Source organism: Procambarus clarkii, chromosome 40 (genome assembly GCF_040958095.1).
Source record: "Procambarus clarkii isolate CNS0578487 chromosome 40, FALCON_Pclarkii_2.0, whole genome shotgun sequence".
Classification (NCBI taxonomy): domain Eukaryota; kingdom Metazoa; phylum Arthropoda; class Malacostraca; order Decapoda; family Cambaridae; genus Procambarus; species Procambarus clarkii.
Window position 1 is genome coordinate 4,127,218 of NC_091189.1, and position 25,184 is coordinate 4,152,401.

General features: G+C 50.7%; 1 protein-coding gene across 8 annotated transcripts in view; it reads left to right on the forward strand.

Moving 5' to 3' along the window:
- The window catches only part of CRMP (Collapsin Response Mediator Protein), a 155,552-nt gene that overhangs the window by 67,582 nt on the left and 62,786 nt on the right, over positions 1–25,184 (forward strand). The window contains exon 2 of one of the 8 annotated variants that reach the window (XM_069338621.1): positions 10,710–10,817. The exons of the other annotated variants lie outside the window; for them this stretch is intronic. Coding sequence (XP_069194722.1) covers positions 10,710–10,817 — 108 coding nt within the window. The remainder of the gene's footprint in view (positions 1–10,709; positions 10,818–25,184) is intronic. 8 annotated transcript variants of the gene reach the window in all.

Sequence of the window (25,184 nt, forward strand, 5' to 3'; positions counted from 1 at the left end):
CTTAGACTTCAAACAGAAACTGAATTGTATCGTCGATACAAGATGGTCTGTATGTTCCAGTTGTCTTCCTCCCCACCAATCCCTTCACTTTTATAGTGCCCTTCCCCTCTCAGGTTATAACTCAGCTCCCTTCCCCTATCGCCCCCTCGCCAGGCACCCGTATTACCCTCGCTTGTGTTCATTAGGCATTTCCCCCCCTCCCCTCCCATGGTGGCGCCTCACCAGGCAGTTCATTGTGATGCATGGGTGTCCGCGGCTCCCTTGGTGGGTGTTGTCGTGGGGCAGGAACACCCCCCAGGCCTCTGGCCCTCCTGTTGCTGCTGCAGGTGTGGTGGTGGTGGGGTGTATGCGTGGGGGCTGGGAGGTGTGGTAGTAGCGGAGGTGGTAAGGAATGTTGGAGAATGGTGCAAATAGTAGGGGTTAAAGTCGCCCGCTCCTCGCCAACAGTTTGGTCAGCGTTAGTATCCGGACCAGGAAGGATTGACTGGGCGCTAGTCCTCAACTCTTCTCCTCCCCTCCTGTTCACCAAGTAGTAATGGGGAACCTGGTTGTTAACCAACTGTCGGGTCAAGTGCCAGAGAACACTGTAGTGGGTATAAGGCTTATCATGAGCTACAGGAAGGAGCAGCTCTCAGCCGGCTAACAGGAGTGGGAAGAGGTCTGTTCCTGTATCCACCTGTGGGTACAAAAAATCGATGTTAGGGATGGTGGGTAAAGGCAATATAGGGGGCGACAGTAGTGTTATTAATGTAATTAGTTGTTAATATCATTCACGGTCATTAACATTCACGGTTAACAAAGTTATTATTTACGTTGAACACTTAAATTTTGAGATATATACAAGAGTTGTTACATTCTTGTACAGCCACTAGTACGCGTAGCGTTTCGGGCAGGTCCCTGGAATACGATCCCCTGCCGCGAAGAATCGTTTTTTCATCCAAGTACACATTTTACTGTTGCGTTAAACAGAGGCTACAGTTAAGGAATTGCGCCCAGTAAATCCTCCCCGGCCAGGATACGAACCCATGACATAGCGCTCGCGGAACGCCAGGCGAGTGTCTTACCACTACACCACGGAGACAAATCTTTTAAGTTGTTTCCTGGAGAAGGCGAGGAAGGCCTCAGTGGCACCACTCAGCGATTATCTCCTCCCTCCGGCCTAGTTAATCAGTCTGGAATATGTTAAGTCGCCAGAGTGGAGGTTTGCTAACATCTTTCTTCGCGTATTAGTAAAGACAACTTAAACTTTAAATAGTCAACATATTGTCAAGAGGTCAATGCTTATTTTTTTTGGATTAATTTAACCCATATTAAATTGATTTAATGCCAGTGTGGTATGGTGAGTGTAGAGTTGATTTAGCGCAATATACAGAATAAGAGGGTACTGTTAAATACAAGCCCCAAGTCACTCACCCTCCAGGCTGTTCTCGCGATCTGTCTCTCTCTCTCTCTGTCTCTCTCTCTCGTCTGTCTCTCTCTCTCTCTCTCTGTCTGTCTGTCTGTCTCTGTCTCTCTCTCTCTCTCTCTCTCTCTCTCTCTCTCTCTCTCTCTCTCTCTCTCTCTCTGTCTGTCTGTCTGTCTGTCTGTCTGTCTGTCTGTCTGTCTGTCTGTCTGTCTGTCTCTGTCTGTCTCTGTCTGTCTCTGTCTGTCTCTGTCTGTCTCTGTCTGTCTCTGTCTGTCTCTGTCTGTCTCTGTCTGTCTCTGTCTGTCTCTGTCTGTCTCTGTCTGTCTCTGTCTGTCTCTGTCTGTCTCTGTCTGTCTCTGTCTGTCTCTGTCTGTCTGTCTGTCTGTCTGTCTGTCTGTCTGTCTGTCTGTCTGTGTGTCTCTCTCTCTCTCTCTCTCTCTCTCTCTCTCTCGCTCTTTTCCTCTCTCTCTCTCTCTCTGTCCTCTCTGTCTCGTTCCTCGTCCGAACGTCGAGAAACTATCGTACTAACGTGCCCTAACCGAGCCAACTAGAGAACCCCCGAACAGAAAACGGGACATTGTCAAATTTTGCGAGCTGGTATCGTTTTCTTTTACATCAGTTTTTGGACCTAGGTCAAGTGTACGTCAAAATGCGACGTGCTATAACGAAAATTGCCCAACCTTAATCTAGCCTTCCTTCCTGACCATAGAAAACGTGGTTATTTGTGAGCCGCTAATTCTCATTAGTACCCCTTAGTTTGTACGATGAGGATCATTGTGTATAAGAGGAGGAGCATTAGTGGAGAGGACGGGTTGTGTGGGTGTGGCCAGTGTGGGTGTGGCCAGAGGGGGTGTGGCCAGTGTGGTGGGAAGACACCTAAGGAGGGCTCCAGATGTCGGTGGGAGCGCCTGTAGCCACCTTAGTGGCAGGAGTATCATGTAACCCAGCTGTTAAGTTCTGGTGTACAGTCTCTCCCTATCTCTGTCTCTGTCTCTTAGTCTGTGTCTCTTTCACACAAACATACTCTTACACAGGGGAGCCGAGCGGACAGCACGCTGGACTTGTGATCCTGTGGTCCTGGGTTCGATCCCAGGCGCCGGCGAGAAACAATGGGCAGAGTTTCTTTCACCCTATGCCCCTGTTACCTAGCAGTAAAATAGGTACCTGGGTGTTAGTCAGCTGTCACGGGCTGCTTCCTGGGGGTGCAGGCCTGGTCGAGGACCGGGCCGCGGGGACACTAAAAGGCCCGAAATCATCTCAAGATAACTTCAATAACCTACACACACACTCTGAGGTCAGCGCAGTGAGCTCTGGGGTCGTAGTCCAAAGGACCCGGGCTCTACTCCAATTTGAGACAGAAACAAATGAGCAGCGTTTCTTTCATCTTTACACCTGCTCCCTGTTGTATCCCCGTACCTGGCACCACTGTAGGGTTACCCACTGGGGCTCTTAAGTATATTTACTTAAACAGTGTAAACAATGTTTACAGTAGAGTGTAACCTGGTCCTACTGGTCTCTCACAGAACCAATGGTACGGTCAAGGACACGTTTAGTCTCAAGTCAACTAAGAAACAGCGGCTGCCACCACCTTGTTACATTCCTTACTACAACAGTATTGATAATGACTAATTACGGGATCACTAGTGGTTCATGGGGGGCACCGTGCCCTGTTGACTTTAATTACTACTGAGACATAATTACGGGATCACTAGTGGTTCATGGGGGGCACCGTGCCCTGTTGACTTTAATTACTACTGAGACATTTCTTCTTTTGGTGTAATCACTTACTGACACTTGTTAAACTATTTAGTACTGGAGAATTTGGGAGGGTCACACAAGGAGGTTCAACGGCCATGATGACACACGGGAGATGACAATGTCGGGAAAACCAGTAATGCATAATGATGGCAATTTAATAAGATTTTATTTAATCGAAATTATGATATTCACCACACACTCTTAAGTCTCCTACTCTGGCAAATTCCTAAGTCACTATCCTACACTGGGAAAAGGGCAAGTGATGTATTTTCATGTCTAAATTAGAGGTGCCACAGGTTACCTTTGACCAGGACCTCTCACAGCTGGAGACCCCCGTCTCCCACCTGGCTCTGAGGTCCCGTGCTCCTTCACGCGGCGCTCTCCCGAGGGTACTGTGATTCCTATCCATTGATTAATGAACATTAAGCCACTTAAAAGGTGGCACGGGCATGAATAGCCCGTAAGTGGTGGCCCTTTTGAGCCATTACCAGTATCAATAGATGATACTGGAGAGCTGTGGAGATGCGACTGCACCCTGCGGGACAGGAGATGTCTCCCGTCCCGATTCCTATCCTCCTGCGCCGGGTATATGTACCCGAACTACCCCAGCTAGTATCAGCTGGGGAAGGGGGGTTGATACCTGGTTGATACCTGGTTGATACCTGGTTGATGGGGTTCTGGGAGTTCTTCTACTCCCCAAGCCCGGCCCGAGGCCAGACTTGACTTGTGAGAGTTTGGTCCACCAGGCTGTTGCTTGGAGCGGCCCGCAGGCCCACATACCCACCACAGCCCGGTTGGTCCGGCACTCCTTGAAGGAAACAATCTAGTTTCCTCTTGAAGATGTCCACGGGGTAGTTAGCTTGTTGCCACCCTACAGGAGGAGGCTTGTTAGGGTGGTCTCCTCACCCACGTTCAGTACACTCAGCAATTTTTAATTAAAAGCTGTTTGGCAATGTCTTATCCCAGCCTGGTCTTTGAACTAGTGGAGGGCGACCTACCCCTCCATGTTATGGTAGATCAACTACCTTCTACTTGAGGTAACACAGTATCTTAAGAGAGGAATTACTCTATTAAATATTTTTTGAAAGGCCTCTTAACAAATGGGCGGCGAGGTCAACTTCTGACCCCTAACACAGCTCAAGAAGGGGAGAAGAATTATTGGGGGGGGGGGGGGGGAGAAAGGGCAAGCAAGCAGCTAAAGTAAAGGGCATAGTGTAAACTACACATCCATACGAGTCATAGGGATTCAAGGCGGCATGTCCTCGGTGTAAAAGGAATGAATACAAAGTTGAAGGTCTAATTCTATATGTATTATCAAAGAGAAGTGTATAGTGTGTGTGTGAGTGTGTGTGTGTGTGTGTGTGTGTGTGTGTGTGTGTGTGTGTGTGTGTGTGTGTGTGTGTGTGTGTGTGTGTGTGTGTGTGTGTGTGTGTGTGCGCGCGCGCGCATGTGTGCAAGACGCAGGCGGGTCTGGAGGTGTCGGGGCGGACTGTGGTGTCAACATGCAGTGTGTGAGAGAGGACGGGATCTCCTCCATACACCAATTTGACGCATAAAAGGCAATTTCAAAGGAGCTTAAGGAATGCTATTCCATATTGAGTTTATTAAAGAAGTGCTGACGTGTCCACACGCACGCACTCGTACTATATGCAATCTACGCAAGACCCCTTCTCGAGTATGCAGCTCCTGCCTGACAGTCCTATATGGTAATAGCCTGCAGTGAAACTATACAAATCCAGTGATACTCGGCAAGGCGTCTTCCTGAACCAAGGGATTAAACTACAGTAGTTATCTGAGAGAACTTACCACCGCTACATTGACGTAGGAATAGTTGGGGGATATGACAACAACGTACAAGATACTTAAGCTTACTTTTCTGAGAGGCCACATGAAGACACTAGTAACAAATGAGCCAGAGGGAGATATTAGACAGAGCTCTAGTGGGAGAATTGCAAACAAATAAAACAGTAACAAAGCAAATTGAAGCGAAGGAAACTGAATTTGCTTCAACATAAAACTATTGAAGCAAATTAAAAAAACAACCTTAAAACAAATTTATTGACCCGAAACGCGGGGGGAAGGGGGGCATTTGCATTTATGGATCTGTAATTGGAGTGGCGGGACTCAAGAGCTGAGGCCCGGTCCGGTAAGCACATCCATGTGTGCACGCTCCCATATCAGCACCACAAACACACCCAACTGTGAGGAATGGTACTGTGAGGGGAAGTACACCTTGCTACATTACCATTATTAAACATATAACTTTCAATATAGAACATATAGAACCAATCGTATTGGTGTATGAGTTCCATTGGAGACTTTCAGCGCCGTGGAGAGGGGGGGGACCTGCTGCCTGGGTAACAGCTTCTCCCCCGAATACCAGGCCGACGCCAGTGCGCAAGTCCATAGTCTCCTGAGACTGATGGATGCCTACTATTACTAACTACTACTTGTAAATTATATTCAGTCCCTCTAATTTATTTAATAAAAATTATTATTAGTGTTATTATTATAAACATAGAAGGAAGTGTGTCATGAACAATTGTGGGGGGGGAGGTCGTGGGTGGAAACAAGAGATGCTGATGAGTCAAGACGCAAGGAAGCACTCCTCGTGTGCTGTGTTGCAGGCAGTTGTGGCTGACTCTTGTCATACAGTGTTGCAACAGTAGGTATGGTTGGAGAGCCAAGAGCCATTGTAATTAGCGACCAGCGAGGGAAAATCGGAGCCCAGAAGCTGGTGCTTAACCTGTAGGCTACTGTAAACGATAATAAAAACGTTTTCAGTCGGCAAGATTATTATATAAAATCCTCGCTGCACAATAGCCAAGTGAAGACAGAGGCAGCCAGGCAGCCAGGCAGGGCAGGGCAGGGCAGGGCAGGGCAGGGCAGGGCAGGGCAGGGCAGGGCAGGGCAGGGCAGGGCAGGGCAGGGCAGGGCAGGGCAGTGCAGGCCAGGCCAGGCAGGCCAGGCCAGGCCAGGAGAGCTTCACAACAGACACAGGAAGGTGCAGCACGAGTGCGTTGCTCTGGGAGAAGGCGGTTAGTATGTATATTGCGTCCTGGACGACGTAGATTGTGAGGCCGGGCTGCGGGTGTGTGGAGGTGGGAAGCCCTCAGACCACCACGCCCACAGCACGAGGGGACCTTCAGTGAGTGTCTGTGGGCGGGCCTGCGACCACCACGCCCACAGCAGGAGTCTCCTAGTGGGGTTAAGACACTGGAGAGGGTTTTTGCTAGTTTTTTTGCAACGTTGCCATACGGCAGATGTGAGTGAGCGTCCGGTTATTGCGACACTTGGCAAGATAATGCCGTCCAACAAGGAGTATCATTGGTGGATCATCTTGTCATAGTTTTGACCATATTACATAATTTACACTTGCTAGGTAAACACCAGAGTAAATTGAAAATATACTTCGCATTCAGTTTCGTAAATATGAGAATGGTGTTGTAACTATTACTTACGGATGATTTCAATACTACAAGTACCTGGACCCCGATTCACAGAGCTGCTACGCAAGTACTTACGAACGTGTACATCTTTCCTCAATCTTTGACGGCTTTGGTTACATTCATTAAACAGTTTACAAGCATGAAAATTTTCCAATCAACTGTTGTTATTGTTATAAACACCATCCTGGTGCTTCGGAGCTCATTAACTGTTTAATAATTGTAAACATAGCCGTCAAAGAATGAGAAAAGATGGACAAATTCGTAAGTGTTTGCGTAACCGCTTCGTGAATCTGGCTCCTGGTCTGGGAAGACGGGGGGGGGGGGGGGGGTGGTTAAGGAAGGTTGTACCCTCCTTGGTGATTGTTTGGTCTATTAGGGGAAGAGAGGTCTTCGTAGCCCGGCAGCCCACTTGGACTGTTACAACTATGAGGGCCTTCAAATTGGGGTTAGACTTAACCTATGAACGTGTGGAGGGTTGTTCAGGTCGTGGCTCTCTACCTTACTGACCAACCAACATATTTCTGATAGTTTCTACAGGCGATGAGTCACAATAACGTGGCTGAAGTATGTTGACCAGACCACACACTAGAAGTAGAAGGGACGACGACGTTTCGGTCCGTCCTGGACCATTCTCAAGTCGATTCTGATAGTTTCTTATTGTCAGTAATGAATATAATGGTATACATACTTTTGTTAGGCATGGACTCTTTTTAATTGGGTAAATATGAATAAATGTAACAAGATTTGCCTTACAAAATGTTGATAAGTTCCTGTACAATAATTGTGCAATAATATGGGAGTGTTTAGATGTGTGTGACGTCACACATGTGGCCACACATGTGGCCCCGGCGAGGCTGGGGTGGATGTCATCGTGGATGCCGTGTAGCCTTGTATCGTGTATTTACTATTTGTGCTGGCAGGATCGAGCTGCTAGCTCTTGGATCCCGCCTTTCCTAACCGTCGGTTGTCTAATGTACTGACTCCCGACCTGTTTTACCCTATCATATTACTGTATATATTTCTCTCTCTCTCTCTCTCTCTCTCTCTCTCTCTCTCTCTCTCTCTCTCTCTCTCTCTCTCTCTCTCTCTCTCTCTCTCTCTCTCTCTCTCTCTCTCTCTCTATCCCTCTCTCTCTCCCTATCCCTATCCCTCTCTCTCTCTCTATCCCTCTCTCTCTCTCTCTCTCTCTCTCTCTCTCTCTCTCTCTCTATCCCCCCTCTCTCTCTATCCCTCTCTCTCTCTCTATCCCTCTCTCTCTCTCTCTATCCCTCTCTCTCTCTCTATCCCTCTCTCTCTCTCTATCCCTCTCTCTCTCTCTCGTATAAATATATATGTTTAATTTTATATATATATTCCATGCTTTTAACGGGGCATGGTGAACACCGTTGCCCTTCTTCCCATGAGCCTCCGTGACCGTAGTGTGTATATTGGTGATCATGGGAGTCCGCCTCGCCTACAGGACAACCGCTCTGATAACAACATCCTGCGCTTGTCCCACGCTGATGTTGTTCCAACCCGTCCCCCATCCCCCCTCCCTCTCCCCGTGGTGTCACAGCTTCAACTGTCCCGTACTCTCACTCCCTCTCACCTGGACCATCACCTCAGTCTTGCTCGCCACATCTTCGTCTCCTCTTAATGTTGCTGTTGGCAATTAAGCCACTCCAAGAGGTGGCTGTTGGTGTTTGTTTTAGGTTAAAGTACTCGTGACAAAAAGTTCCAAGCAGCACGGGCTATAGTGAGCCCGTAAGTTGGGCAGCTAGTTGGGTTATTCGCCTCGTTACTGTGATAGTTTTTCGTAAATAAGATTAGGGTTATATAGGCCCCTTCAAGGTCAGCTGACAGAGTTGAGACACACGGGACGCGGAACTGTGTCCGAGAGTTGTTCTTCAGTCGTTAGGGTTATCAATCACTGAGAATGGGTTAGAAGCCGTGGGTGAAACTATAGCAGTTCACTGTTATGTATGATGTCATGGAGGAGAGGAGAGACAAGAGTTCGATCCCATTGTATAGACTAAATATTTTATCTCATTTGAACAGCTTGAAAATTAAGTCATTTCATGAAATTCGGCACAGTTGCACGCTGACCACACGAGCCTACAAGCCAAGGTGTGTAGACTTGCGTATATACGAGGACTATGCGTGTAAGGAGAGATGCGTATTTACGAGGACTATGCGTGTAGGAAGAGATGCGTATTTACGAGGACTATGCGTGTAGGAAGAGATGCGTATATACGAGGACTATGCGTGTTGGGCGATGCGTATGTTAGATAGTTTCTCCTCAGTGCCCACCAACATGAAATTGTCGCCATTTTAACCCGTGAATATAACCCACCAATGCCGTAGTTGATATGTTTTAAATAATAAAAAACTTTAAACTGTTTATCAAATTTAAACGCTGACAGTTTACGCAGCGAACTACAGGGTTTCGTCTTGAGAACAAAGTTACTTGTTCAGGTCCAGTATTGATCAAACATAGTGTGTCTCCTTACGAAACCTGTACATCATTAGTCATTCATGACGGCTGTCTTTGCATTAACTAAACAGTTAACGAGCTCCGAACAACTATTAATATATTAATACAATAATATTATAGGGAAGGGAGTACCACCTCTGGCTGGAAGAAGGGGGCCCGTAGCCTCGGAGGAAACCACACATAACGCATTAGAGGGAATGTTTAGGTCCCCTAATATATAAATTTCTCATTAATAATGAGAAAATCAACTTGAGTTGTGAGGTGACTCGAACCCGCGACCAAGGCACTGCCAGCCACTCATCTTACCACTGTACCACCCATTAAAGGGATTATACAACTGGGATTGCACAGTAAGGTGAGCTGCTGGGAGCACCTCTGTCGCGGGTTCGAGTCGCATCAGAGCTTCCGGGGGGTTTTCTCCTTTTCTTTCTCCTTTTCTTCACGTTAGTCTGATTTCCCTGAATATTAATATTAACTTTGGGCAGAGTAGGACCTGGCAGCGTTCATAAGCTCGTAAACTGTTTTGTAAATGTAAACTAAGCCGCCGTGATTGAGGAAAGATGTACAGGTTTCGTAAGTGGACACGTTTAATGCTTAGTAATCGTGGCTAAGAAGTCAATGAGCACCATATTGCATAGTTGGTCAGTACTCCAACAGTGTTGGGAGTGGTGTGTTGGTCACACGTCCAGCTGTTTAATAATTACAAGAATGGTCTGAAAACTGAACCCTCGGGTACAAGAGATTCCAACTGTCAAACCCTTTATGTTGATACAATCATTTGTCGTAGTTGTGCTCTCGTGTCGATGAAACTCGACGGAAGGGCTTAATGTTACTCTCATCGCACTGTAAAGCATTGTATAGGCCTATGGCCACATCTTTGGTCAGATATTCGTGGTAGAAAAAATAAAACTGTTAAACAAACGTGTAAAGACTTGCCTAAATGTGGCATTACACCTCCGTAGACTGGATCACAAGGGGTAAACTGATGCAAACTCCGCACCCGGAGTCTGCCAGTGCCTCTGCTACTTATCACATGCCTCTGTATGACTAACCATCCTGTGTGATGGGGATGTTTTAGCACCACGTAGCTAGCTTTTTTACACTGTACTTCCACCCTTCACATAGTCTAGGGTAGCTGCACAAATGCAGATGTACCTAATGTCTTAATAAAAGAAAAAAAAATGCAAACTGTGTGAGCAGGAACTGGGGCATGAGCTTGCACACAACATCGCTGAAGGCCCAGTTATTAGACCATTCAGACCCGTTAGGCATGCCCTTATATAATATGACGTAGGAGTTAAAATATTCACTTAGGAATAAAACAATGGACCCTGAAGTTACAGCTGTGTGGGGCATCCTGGGGGAGGTCAGTAGTTGGCCTCGGTTGGGGAGGAGGACCTAGATATAACCAAATGCAAGCTTACCGTCCCATACAACGGGAATTATTTCTCTGCCTAATCCACAATCCAGGAGACAACTGTGTTGGTGCGCGAGAACGGTTCCGAGGAGAGTAGCGCCGGGCTGGGGTACCAATGTGACCATCCCCTGTTGTTTAATGCATTTACTCACCCACTCTTTTTCCCCCTGCCCCCATCTACCGTTATCTTTCCCGCTGGTCCTGCAGGCGCTGGAGGTTGCCTGTTGCTTGGTGAGCTCGGCCTTGACCTCCGCCTCGTCCTTGGTGGAGGGCGAGAGTTGTCAAGACGGTGGTGGCCGCGAGGAACCCCCCAGGGTTCGTTGGCAGTTATAATCTGCATCCAAGAACTTGTCACACCTCTCACTGGCTTTCTCGCGATCTCAGATATATCTGCACCTCACAGGCTTCTTCCTTTACTATATATTTCTACATTACTCGAGGAATCCGGATTCTGTTTTAATCTTCAGGCGTAGCTTGTCTGGCTTTTGTAATGATTGGCATGAATTTGTGGACACATTAAAGCATCCGAGGGCTTCTGCATGATAAGCTTCTATATGCATTTTCTCTCCCGCCATCCATTTTTTATATTGTATTTTTTTGTAATGTCATTTTCCATTTGCATTTTAACAGTTGATATCGTACTGTATCCATGTATTATTTCGGCTGGAGAGACAGAACTATAGGAATGAGTGTATGGGGACGTCACTACTAATTTTAAACAATCCAACAAGTGGTTAAACAGAGCAAACCCGCCAGCAGTTGCTCTGCTGCTCGTGTGGAAGATTTCCATCGTGACTTGATATCACATTCGTGCACAAAAAATATTTTGTGTTGTGCACAATGTATGAAACTGAACTAACTGTACATGGTAAACAGAAGAATATATATATATATATATTTCAGTTGTATGTCGTGTCTAGCGAGGAGGTCAGTGAGGTCAGTCACACAGTACAGGGCTTCCCCTCACGCTCTACAGTTACACAATTGTTCACGAGAATTTAGTTTATTTTCGGCCGCAGACGTGGATAATAATGTGCAACATTGCACACACGGGCTCGTCGTCCGTGGACGGGGTTGGAGATGTGTGTTGACAACACGGTGTAGGGACGTGTTGAGCACTCGACCTCGCAATGTGTTGAAGCGCTTTTACAATGTTGACCGTCACCAGCCGTGTTGCGTCTCGAGCCGTGTTGCGTCTCGAGCCGTGTTGCGTCTCGAGCCGTGTTGCGTCACCAGCCGTGGTGCGTCACCAGCCGTGTTGCGTCACCAGCCGTGGTGCGTCACAAGCCGTGGTGCGTCACCAGCCGTGGTGCGTCACCAGCCGTGGTGCGTCACCAGCCGTGGTGCGTCACCAGCCGTGGTGCGTCACCAGCCGTGGTGCGTCACCAGCCGTGGTGCGTCACCAGCCGTGTTGCGTCTCGAGCCGTGTTGCGTCACGAGCCGTGTTGCGTCACCAGCCGTGTTGCGTCACCAGCCGTGGTGCGTCACCAGCCGTGTTGCGTCACGAGCCGTGTTGCGTCACGAGCCGTGTTGCGTCACGAGCCGTGTTGCGTCACGAGCCGTGTTGCGTCACGAGCCGTGGTGCGTCACCAGCCGTGTTGCGTCACAAGCCGTGGTGCGTCACCAGCCGTGTTGCGTCACAAGCCGTGGTGCGTCACCAGCCGTGTTGCGTCACCAGCCGTGATGCGTCACCAGCCGTGGTGCGTCACCAGCCGTGTTGCGTCACCAGCCGTGGTGCGTCACCAGCCGTGGTGCGTCACAAGCCGTGTTGTGTGAGCACTGCGTCACGCTCCGTAAGCGTGGTGGTGGTGTTTAAGTACGTTACGTGGTCAAGACATGGAGAGCCAAGCAGCGTACTTCCTGCTACAGCCGTTCAAGTTGTCTGGACAATTAGAGTGATGTCTCGTATCCTGCGGCAGACTTCGCCAGGTTCTCGTAGTCTTTCCTCGCCGCTGGGAGAGACGGGACTCGTTAAACATGGCTGCTTTGCCATAGTGCTTCCTGTAGCCCCTCACTATGTCCTCCACCTGCTGGGGTAATGATTTGTTTTTATTTAAATTAGCAATCATTGATTATTATTGCTACGTCAACTTTGTGTCGAGCAAGCTAGTGTTTTATCCTGCTCGCTGATAACCACTTTCCAATAGTGCATTTGACATGTATAGCCGTTCGGCACTTTGGTAACTCATTATTGTATCTCTTAAGATCTCTATTGTATCTATTATATTGCTAAGAGAAATTGTTGGTCCAATTCTTGAACCCGTTGCTTTCTACTGCCACCATCGGGAACGGTATGGGGTGCATAATAAATTAACAATCATTTCATCTCGTATTTATTCTAAATTGAAATAAAAAATTCGTTTAGTTTCAGAGTTTCTCCTAACACAGCTCTGGTCTAGATGGTATATTTTACAGTTATTCGTCTTATTGTCAATTAAAACTTTAATCATTTTCTTTAGATTTTTTTGTTTATACTAATATTCGTGTTCTGCTGGGCCTGACCCAAGCTTTAGTTACGGGTTAGTGTCACCCAGCTGCACGTCTGTGTCGGACCGCTCGTGTCACTCAGCTGCACGTCTGTGCCGGACGGCTCGTGTCACCCAGCTGCATGTCTGTGCCTGACCGCTCGTGTCACCCAGCTGTACGTCTGTGCCGGACCGTTAGTGTCACCCAGCTGCACGTCTGTGCCGGACCGCTCGTGTCACTTAGCTGCACGTCTGTGTCGGACCGCTCGTGTCACCCAACTGCACGTCTGTGTCGGACGGCTCGTGTCACCCAGCTGCATGTCTGTGTCGGACCGCTCGTGTCACCCAGCTGCACGTCTGTGCCGGACCGCTCGTGTCACCCAGCTGCACGTCTGTGCCGGACCGCTCGTGTCACCCAGGTGCACGTCTGTGCCGGACCGCTCGTGTCACCCAGCTGCATGTCTGTGCCGGACCGCTCGTGTCACCCAGGTGCACGTCTGTGCCGGACCGCTCGTGTCACCCAGCTGCATGTCTGTGCCGGACCGCTCGTGTCACCCAGCTGCGCGTCTGTGCCGGACTGCTCGTGTCACCCAGCTGCACGTCTGTGTCGGACCGCTCGTGTCACCCAGGTGCACGTCTGTGCCGGCCGCTCGTGTCACCCAGCTGCATGTCTGTGTCGGATTGCTCGTGTCACCCAGCTGCACGTCTGTGCCTGACCGCTCGTGTCACCCAGCTGCACGTCTGTACTATATTGCAAATAAAATGAAATGGGTAAATATGATTTAATGAGTTTGTCACAGATAAAATCCAATTATAGATTTTAAAAGTCTTGTCACCCGTTAAGAAACTCAAGTGATGGGACAACAGTAAGTAGTCTACCCAAGTTAAGGCAAGAGCCAGACTAATTAAACTATTGGAAAGGATAAGTTTTCTGCAGTTGCCAGGCAACCCAACCTTCCTGTTTAATAGTACTTTTTTGTAACTATGTGAACCTTCGTACATAAATAGACAAGTGGACAATTAGATAGTAGAATTTGGTACTATTCACTTTAAAGTCCCCAAAAAAGTGCTAAAATCAAACTTAAATACTTCTAGGCCTAGTACAACACACATGTACTATACTGTATTAGGCCTTAGAAGGTTAGGTTAAGTTTTTTTGTAATAGCAATACAAAAACTTTTCCGGTTTGACCAAATTCATTAGTACCGATCTCTACTTTCTAATTGCCTTCTTACGTCAATATATGTAGGCTGGTCCTCATCGTTTACTATAAGACTACCTTAACAGGAGGACGGGCTGTGCCAGGCCAGTGTCTGCAGCTGACCGAACGAAGGCTTCATTGCTCAGTGAAAATCAACTTGGTCATTCTCGAGTGCCTGCCTGGACCTCGTTCAGATCCTTCGCCACAAAGTTATGTTGACATCATGAGACACTGAAAAGAACAGCATCGTACACAACGAACTCTTCTCGGTTAACGGCTTATTGCATCAGGCATTTTTTTTGCATAGGTATAGGAGCTGTGATGAGATGCGTCTGATACTTGACAGATATGATGTGCCACTGTCCCTGAAGATCGCTACACGTTCTTGGAGGTGAGGTTATCCTCAAAGTTGGAGAAGTCATTCTGCGGCGTCGATCAGTCTCCTGGTCGACGCCCTCCTGCGTCCAGTGACGAACTAACAAACAAATAGGAAGCAAAACAGGGTGTTTTCCTTGTGTTTTCTTTGTGTAGTGAACGTTACTCGCTCAGAGCGTGACCCCCAAGTGTTGGGCCTCGGGGGGTGGTGTTGAGTGGCGCCGGCTGTGATGCATTTGTCTTGTCCGTGTGTGAGTGTGGACGCTGGTCATCACCACGGCGGGTGGAGGCGACCGTCCCCTGGCGGGCCAGGAGCCTGATGGAGCGGCCCTGGCGCTGATTGCTCAGGTCCTGCTCACGTAGCCACGTACACAGGCTCTATGAAACATTTGTGAAATTGTGTGTGCACGTTCTGGCTAACGGAAGCTTAATTTTAGTGTTTATTGTCCTTTCTTGTACTGTATATCCTGTGGAGGTTTTGTGCTCTCTACGTGGTGTTCGCAGAGTCGTGTTGCGGGTATGGCTTACCGCTGACTGGCGCGCATTTTTAGTTTTTATTTTAAGTAGGCTGGTGCAGGAGTTGACGACCTGCGACTTGTTAGCAGGCTAAGGTTCCCTTCGCTACATACAACTCGTGGTAAGTCTTATCCCACTAGGGTTTCCTGCAACCTGCCAATCGGTTAACGACCAGGTTCCTAATCACTGCTAGGGGAACGGACAGCAATGATAAGGATTGGTGCCCAGTCAATCCTCACTGGCCAAGACTCGAACCCAGCCCAGAAGTTTGCCACCGCTCCGTTACCAGGGACTTCTCGACCTTGTATTGTAAACTTGTGTTAGTGGCGCTTATGGCTGCTGCAGTCATACTATGGCTAGCAAAGCCTTTGGGGGTTCGAGGACACGCGCGTGCCTTAGGAAGAAGAGGCCAAGGAACTCGCCATCCTGCGGAAGTCCTGCAGTAAGATGCGCCCACACTCGCAATGACGGCAATTCGCCAGACATTACGTACGGAATTGCTCCTCAATTTTCCCTAGTGTCCAAGTCATTGGCCGATCCAGAGCGTGACTTTGTTTTGTCCTTACGCCAAGGTGCTACTCCAGCGCCACTTCCTGGGTTGTGTGAACTAACACCGCAGGAGGCTGGTCGACGCCGTAGGAGGCTGGTCGACGCCGCAGGAGGCTGGTCGACGCTGCAGGAGGCTGGTCGACGCCGCAAGAGGCTGGTCGACACCGCAGGAGGCTGGTCGACACCGCAGGAGGCTGGTCGATACCGCAGGAGGCTGGTCGACGCCGTAGGAGGCTGGTCGACGCTGCAGGAGGCTGGTCGACGCCACAGGAGGCTGGTCGACGCCGTAGGAGGCTGGTCGACGCCGCAGGAGGCTGGTCAACACCGCAGGAGGCTGGTCGACGCCACAGGAGGCTGGTCGACGCCGCAGGAGCTGGCAGACACGACTCGAGAGTATAAAAGTCATGCACATCAACCTAATAGGTTTAGCGAGTAACAACGTCATACACACAAATCTTTGCCAAACAAATTTAGTAAAACAAATATTTGACTTACGAGCAATACAACCAGACGAATTGAGACGTGCAAGTTTTATGGCTTATTCAGCTGGGAGTACTGCAGCTGCTGCGATGATTGGCTAGCTCCCTCCCGGTGGTGGCAGGGGGGCCGGCTGGCGGCTAGCTCCCTCCCGGTGGTGGCAGGGGGGCCGGCTGGCGGCTAGCTCCCTCCCGGTGGTGGCAGGGGGGCCGGCTGGCTGCTAGCTCCCTCCCGGTGGTGGCAGGGGGCGGGCTGGCTGCTAGCTCCGTCCCGGTGGTGGCAGGGGGCCGGCTGGCTGCTAGCTCCCTCCCGGTGGTGGCAGAGGGCCGGCTGGCTGCTAGCTCCCTCCCGGTGGTGGCAGGGGGGCCGGCTGGCTGCTAGCTCCCTCCCGGTGGTGGCAGGGGGCCGGCTGGCTGCTAGCTCCCTCCCGGTGGTGGCAGGGGGCCGGCTGGCTGCTAGCTCCCTCCCGGTGGTGGCAGAGGGCCGGCTGGCTGCTAGCTCCCTCCCGGTGGTGGCAGGGGGGCCGGCTGGCTGCTAGCTCCCTCCCGGTGGTGGCAGAGGGCCGGCTGGCTGCTAGCTCCCTCCCGGTGGTGGCAGAGGGCCGGCTGGCTGCTAGCTCCCTCCCGGTGGTGGCAGAGGGCCGGCTGGCTGCTAGCTCCCTCCCGGTGGTGGCAGGGGGGCCGGCTGGCGGCTAGCTCCCTCCCGGTGGTGGCAGGGGGGCCGGCTGGCGGCTAGCTCCCTCCCGGTGGTGGCAGGGGGGCCGGCTGGCGGCTAGCTCCCTCCCGGTGGTGTCATGATGTTTGCTAGACATTAATTAGGAAGTGGCCGGGTGTTTACTTACGCCGTCATGTCATATGACAAATTTGAACAGTTGCGTTTCCATTTCCTGAAAGCAATTAAAGAATAAATATGTTATCATATTCAGACAAGAGTAAAGTCTCTCCGCCCCGGTACCATCGACTCTTTACAGTAGAAACCCCCAAAAAGTTGAATAATCTTACCCAATGACCACACCGACCTGTAGGGGAGTGCGGCCTTTAGACGCACGCACAGCACAAGGGCACAGTTACCCGGTAATAATTATAATGCAAATAGTGTGTGTTTTTGGGAGACGTTTATAAGTTGTTACTCCCACCCACCCACACGCCTCTCACGCTGTCTGCTAGAACACTTCTGGTCTTGAATATCATTGTGAGTACTCGGTCAAGTCTCGCATGTATTCTGTTATGTGCGTATAACTAGCCTCGTCATGCTCGGGATGAGCTTGTCCCACCTTGTGGTGTGTGTGTCTCGTGCTCGCCTGACTTGTCTTATCTCGTCTTAAGACGCCGTCTGTTGGTTGAGCAACTTTTGTTTTCATGGTGTCCTTGTCCGCTGCCACCAGACCCCCACACGTCTCTGTGTATTGTGAGGCCTGGCCTTCCTAATTGTTGTCAGGGAGCCCAGGTCCTGTGTCTGTTGGCTCGATCGTCCTGCTCGCGCTCGTCTGCTTTGTCCTCTGTTGTCCCGCCAACCCGCAGCGGCCTTGTGTGTGTGTGTTGCTACCCCTGCGGAAGCCCTCCCTCCCTTCCACCTTGGAAGGGAGGAAAAGAGACGCTAGGAAAGTCTTCCCTTCCACTGATGATGATGATGATGAGGAGGAAATTAATGCTGGAGTGAGGGAGGGAGGGAATTGTCAGGGGGGGAAAGCGCCAAGCCACTACGACTATATAGTGCTTGGAAGGCGTCATGATAAGGATTTTAGGATGGGACGGAGGGAAAGGAATGGTGGAGTGGAAGAACCTTCGTGGAGCCTTAAAGAGAGAAGGGTTCCTTTAGTAATATGGAAGATGACTGTCATTACTCTGGCCTTCCCGACACCGTGAGAACCCCCCCACTACACTTCCGCTCCTGAGTGTGTGTGTGTGTGTGTGTGTGTGTGTGTGTTCAGCTTCGCTCCTACTGGTTGTCTCCTCCTCACTTTCCTCGTCTAGTGTCCTCTTGCTAGTTACACTTCTCAGTCACTTCTTTTTCTAGTGTCCCCCTCTCCTTCTTTTCTCGTGTCCCCTCCCCCTCTCTTTGCTCACATGACCGTTCTCTCGTCTTTAACCCGACTTCCCTCCTCTAACACACGTCCTCTCCTCTGTTCCTCGATTGACCTGCTTTAATAATTCACGTGCCCTGCTCTGGCCCTCTCATTTACGTGCCCTGTTCTTCCCTTCCTCTCCTGCGTGTCCTGTTCTTCCCTTCCTCTCCTGCGTGTCCTGTTCTTCCCTTCCTCTCCTGCGTGTCCTGCTCTTCCCTTCCTCTCCTGCGTGTCCTGCTCTTCCCTTCCTCTCCTGCGTGTCCTGCTCTTCCCGTCCTCTCCTGCGTGTCCTGCTCTTCCCTTCCTCTCCTGCGTGTCCTGCTCTTCCCTTCCTCTCCTTTAGGCTCTGTCATTAACCTGATATATTGCCTCATTTGGCTTCATTCTCTGTTTTCCTTCTTGTTAATAATCTTCCCAGTTACATTACCTATTTTGTCTCATAATCTGTTCTGCTTCCTCGCCCTCTTGTCTCTCCCCTCGTTGTTCCTCACTTGTCCCGTCTCCCCTCGTTGTTCCTCACCCCTCACTTGTCCCGTCTCCCCTCGTTGTTCCTCACCCCTCACTTGTCCCGTCTCCCCTCGTTGTTCCTCACCCCTCACTTGCCCCGTCTCTCCCTCGTTGTTCCTCACCCCTCACTTGCCCCGTCTCCCCTCGTTGTTCCTCACCCCTCACTTGCCCCGTCTCCCCTCGTTGTTCCTCAACCCCTCACTTGCCCCGTCTCTCCCTCGTTGTTCCTCACCCCTCACTTGCCCCGTCTCCCCTCGTTGTTCCTCACCCCTCACTTGCCCCGTCTCCCCTCGTTGTTCCTCAACCCCTCACTTGCCCCGTCTCTCCCTCGTTGTTCCTCACCCCTCACTTGCCCCGTCTCCCCTCGTTGTTCCTCAACCCCTCACTTGCCCCGTCTCTCCCTCGTTGTTCCTCACCCCTCACTTGCCCCGTCTCCCCTCGTTGTTCCTCACCCCTCACTTGCCCCGTCTCTCCCTCGTTGTTCCTCAACCCCTCACTTGTCCCGTCTCCCCTCGTTGTTCCTCACCCCTCACTTGCCCCGTCTCCCCTCGTTGTTCCCCAACCCCTCACTTGCCCCGTCTCCCCTCGTTGTTCCCCAACCCCTCGCCTGTTGTAGCTGTCATCACTTGTCAACGCCGTGACGTGTACATTACTGTGTTACTTAGCGCCCAGGGTCCCTCACCTCTCCCTTCCCGGCAGTTTGGGTTGTATAGGGATCTAGATGAAGTGCACACGGGAGACATCTCCCGTCACGCAGGGTGCAGTCGCACCTCCACAGATCTCCAGTATCATCTATTGATACTGGAAATGGCTCAAAAGGGCCACCACTTATGGGCTATTCATGCCCAAGCCACCTTTTGGGTGGCTTAATCTTCTCTCTTTATCAAGTAAAGTGTGTGGACAAAGATAGAGACACACACTCGAACACTATATCTTGGACTGTATTAAAATTGAGCCATTTAGAGATAAATCTAAACTCACGCTGTATGATATGGCAACCTGTTTTATTACTAAGGATAAAATACCTGAAATCCTTGCGCTGTATCCATATTTCGCTTCTAGTAGATAAGCGAGATATGAGATTAAGAAATAAGTAGTGTATTGTGAAGACTAATAACAAACCGCAGCTCTCCTATGACTGTAATATCTCCATTGCTTAAACAATTATGTATTGGCGATAAGACCTACCATTAATGTATAATGACTTACTGTAAATATATAGCTCTTGAAATAGAACATTCTCTGCAACTAGCTGACATTGTAATTATAAGGTGTGAAGGATAGATGAAATTGTTTATGTAATAATCTCCGTTGAGGTCTGATAAAGACCTTTTGTGCCAATCAATCAATACCTTCGCTGTTCATTCTGCCCCCTGGTGTTCACTCTCTCCTCCCTGGTGTTCACTCCCCCCTGGTGTTCACTCTCCCCCCCTGGTGTTCTCACTCTCCCCCCCTGGTGTTCACACTTCCCCCCCTGGTGTTCACTCTCCCCCCTGGTGTTCTCACTCTCCCCCCCTGGTGTTCACTCTTTCCCCCCCTGGTGTTCACTCCCCCCCCACCCCCAGTGTTCTCTGCCCTCACTGTTCACACCCAGTTGACCGTCACACCACACCTCGTGTTACTGCGGGGTATATATGTGTTTAAATGTCAATAAAAAGGAGATGAACCCCATTGGTGAGGGGCCAGCCAGCACCAGCGAGGCTTGGACTGGGGTGTTTGGCCAGCGGTGACGGCCGGTGCTTCCACGCACCACGACGGGACACATGGGTGACAGTCTGGCACCGGCCGGACACACGGGTGACAGTCTGGCACCGGCCGGACACACGGGTGACAGTCTTGGCACCATCTGGGACCGGGTGAGGGCACTGTAAGTCTCTCCATAGGTCCCTGGCTCTCGAGGCCGGACGTGCTCGGCATCAGGGCTCAGCCTAGCTAGTTCGAGGTTTGTGTCTGCGGCTCTCTAACCCTCCGCTCGACTAATGGCTGACGTTTGTAACGTTGTCGTAACTACCGGTACAAATGTAACGTATTGAGTAACGGCTCACAAACATCTTAAGTGTTCTGTGCATGGGACCCGATAAGTCAAGAGGCTTCCTACGTTTCTGCATAGGGTAAAAATGTGTTTTTTGTTTTTTATGGAGTGACAAATCAAGAGAACATATGGGGAGATACCTCTAAACTTTTACTAACAAAATGAATATACAATTTTGCCTAATGGGAGTAATCCGAGTTAGGTCTCATTACAGTGAGGTTGATGTAGTCACTACCACACACGACACACAATCACACACACTACATAAGGTCAAAATGGTAGTTGTAAACACTACACTACACTTGATTTGTTCAGGTTTAAACACATTTCACGAGGTCACAGTCCATTACACAAGATATTATAAATAGTTGTATTTACAAATTCGTAAATTAAGATCTCTAATTGATCATCGCCACACAGGAAAGAGATGGAGTCATCAGATGCGAGAAAAATCCTTTATTTCCACATTCTTCATTTTTTAATATGGACCGGCAAATTTTGGATAAATGATTAGGATGTCTTCCAATAGGGCCTCGTAGCCTGGTGGATAGCGCGCAGGACTCGTAATTCTGTGGCGCGGGTTCGATTCCCGCACGAGGCAGAAACAAATGGGCAAAGTTTCTTTCACCCTGAATGCCCCTGTTACCTAGCAGTAAATAGGTACCTCGGAGCTAGTCAGCTGTCACGGGATGCTTCCTGGGGGTGGAGGCCTGGTCGAGGACCGGGCCGCGGGGACACTAAAGCCCCGAAATCATCTCAAGATAACCTCAAGATAACCTCAATATACCAATTTCAGTGAAATGGTTACACAGTTGATGAGACTTCCTGGCATGTTGTACAAATATTGTACAGTTTCACATCGAGTAATGTAGTGTTTAAGTGTCGGGCTCGATGGGTTGTCACGGTTCACAAGGTGAATAGTGTGGTAGTGTGGTAGTGGCTCAGCCTCATTAACCTGCTAGACGGGTCTATAGCCAAGACGAATTCTCGCAGGAAGACATCAAACCAGACCTCACATTGTCTAGTACGATCACTGTCCTGATCATACAGATTTAGAATCTGTATTTATTTATAAATACAGAATATTTATATTCTGTATTTAGAATCATAAAATATCACTCCACCATCCCTGAAGACAGTGACATTGTCCGTCTACCGCCTTAACGTAAGGCAGCGGCAGCTGCGTCTACCTATATACACGTTGGGTGGTAGACTGCTGCGTCGACCCCACTTGTGTCCAGCGATACTGGTGCCTCGTATATTGTGTTGTCCAGACCTATGGACCTTTGTCCAGACCTATGGACCTATGACCTTCCCTCCACCGCCCGCCCCTTCCCCCTCGCCCGAGCTGCAAATCAGGAGGAAAGTGGATTTTCTTGCTGCGAGTCGCTGGTGGCTCCGTCAATGTTTCCTTTCTCGCTTCATATTTCCAGGCGCTAAATGCTGTCCCTCCGGGGATATATGTGGGATATTGGCCACACCCGTCACCGCTCTGTCTCCCTCTGCTGGCCACACCCGTCACCGCTCTGTCTCCCTCTGCTGGCCACACCCGTCACCGCTCTGCCTCCCTCTGCTGGCCACACCCATCACCGCTCTGCCTCCCCTGCTGGCCACACCCATCACCGCTCTCCCTCACCTGCTGGCCACACCCATCACCGCTCTCCCTCCCCTGCACGCCACACCCATCACGCTCTGCCTCCCCTGCTGGCCACACCCATCACCGCTCTCCCTCCCCTGCTGGCCACACCCATCACCGCTCTGCCTCCCCTGCTGGCCACACCCATCACCGCTCTCCCTCCCCTGCAGGCCACACCCATCACCGCTCTGCCTCCCCTGCTGGCCACACCCATCACCGCTCTCCCTCCCCTGCAGGCCACACCCATCACGCTCTGCCTCCCCTGCTGGCCACACCCATCACCGCTCTCCCTCCCCTGCTGGCCACACCCATCACCGCTCTGCCTCCCCTGCTGGCCACACCCATCACCGCTCTCCCTCCCCTGCAGGCCACACCCATCACCGCTCTGCCTTCCCTGCTGGCCACACCCATCACCGCTCAGCCTCCCCTGCTGGCCACACCCATCACCGCTCTGCCTCCCATGCTGGCCACACCCATCACCGCTCTCCCTCCCCTGCTGGCCACACCCATCACCGCTCTGCCTCCCCTGCTGGCCACACCCATCACCGCTCTCCCTCCCCTGCTGGCCACACCCATCACCGCTCTCCCTCCCCTGCTGGCCACACCCATCACCGCTCTCCCTCCCCTGCTGGCCACACCCATCACCGCTCTCCCTCCCCTGCTGGCCACACCAATCACCGCTCTCTCTCCCCTGCTGGCCACACCCATCACCGCTCTGCCTCCCCTGCTGGCCACACCCATCACCGCTCTGCCTCCCCTGCTGGCCACACCCATCACCGCTCTGCCTCTCCTGCTGGCCACACCCATCACCGCTCTGCCTCCCCTGCTGGCCACACCCATCACCGCTCTGCCTCCCCTGCTGGCCACACCCATCACCGCTCTCCCTCCCCTGCAGGCCACACCCATCACCGCTCTGCCTCCCCTGCTGGCCACACCCATCACCGCTCTCCCTCCCCTGCTGGCCATACCCATCACCGCTCTCCCTCCCCTGCTGGCCACACCCATCACCGCTCTCCCTCCCCTGCTGGCCACACCCATCACCACTCTCCCTCCCCTGCTGGCCACACCCATCACCGCTCTCCCTCCCCTGCTGGCCACACCCATCACCGCTCTCCCTCCCCTGCTGGCCACACCCATCACCACTCTCCCTCCCCTGCTGGCCACACTCATCACCGCTCTCTCTCCCCTGCTGGCCACACCCATCACCGCTCTCTCTCCCCTGCTGGCCACACATAAAAGTCCTCCCATTCCCATTTTGTGAAAGTTCGTCAGGGGGAATAGTCTCCCCCTCCCCCCTCCCCCCCCCCCCACTACAACGCTGTGGACCCTGGAACCTCATCGCAAATTTTAAATTTCAGTAGAAGAACATTATCTGTAAAGTTCTGCCTTCAGAACCCTCATCGGGTTCTGGGAAAGGTTCACACATGGCTTCAGCTGGACCCCTCGCCTCAGTAGCGTCAGCTGCTTCTGGAACTGAAATTGCAGCTGATCATAGACTCTCGGATGACTCAACAAGGGATATTTTATCTTGGCACTCTGCTGAAGCAGCAGCAGCAGCAGCAGACTCTGGGGGGCAATTTCACTGGCCAAGAGACCCAACCGGAGGACTACTAAATATAGACAATTCTGTTATTGCAGTCTACGTAAACCCTAAATTGTTTTAGTGTTTATGAAGACCTCCCGGTTTACCAGTGTTCTCTTAATTCACCCACTTCTTCCCACCGTCGCCAGACGCCTTGTAAACACCAAGATTGGGACTTGACCTTCTGGACAGCAGCATGTGAAGGGCTCTCAAGGAGACCCGCCACAATATACACCTGTGTAATAAAATAGTGGAAGTGTTGCGGGCCGCGCACGTGCACACTGAGGGACGCTTTTGTTCCTCCAAGGAGAGTTTCCCCCAAGTTTGTGCCCAAGTGCAAAACTTTCTTGGTCAGTGTTTCCTCCTGTAAGGAGACAGGTGTTCAACCACTCAGGGGGATCATCAAGGTGTTTGTGTCGTCTTTCACCACTGTCATGTCCCGTCTATCATGTCTAGACAGTACACATGGTAGCATCAGGTCCACCGTCCAGTCTCCTCTTGAGGTGGTGGCTGTGTGCACCTCCACTTGGAGGAAATTAGTCTTGACACCAAGTATTATAATTTCCCGTATGGTCCCTCTGGGATTTGCTCGCGAATTTCATTTTCCTCCTTGTACTTTAATTGGTCAGGTGAGCGGATGGCAGCTCTGAGGAGGGGGGGGGGATGAGGAATGATACCATGTCCAGCGAGGGGCAGATCTCTTTCATTCTTTGGTTGAAATGTTCATCTTGTTACATCATAAATACTAAGAGTTTTATATTAACCTTCTTTCACTTTAGGAGTTTATTACAGATCATATAGGAGCTCGACGGATCATCTTGTTTCGGAACTTATATAGTGGTAATTTTGTCTTAAAGAAGTGGCTATCAAATAGATTCACAGTAATATCCAAGACGGTTCAATTGGGTCTGGCAATGAGCGACCCAAACAATGCCCAGACCAACTTGGTCCGCACAAGACACTCGCTTCCACTTGGCAATTTCTCGTCCGGTTATGACGTCCTCCGCCTTCTGGGTCATCATTGGAGAGTCGCCGTGTTGTAGCGTTCTAAGGAATACCACAAGGAACAGTTGTCCCTGGTCATCGCCCCCAGATGTCACGCCTGTTGACCTGTGATTCAGGTTTAACTGTTTGTATTGTGTGGTTCACCTTAGTTGTGGCACTCGCCAGCCGTCTGTCCCCACACCAAGTGTGTTTAGACGCGCATTTCGACAATTGCAGAGGTTCTGCAATTGCAGGTCAAAAATCTTGCAAATTTGCAAAAATCAGAGAAAATC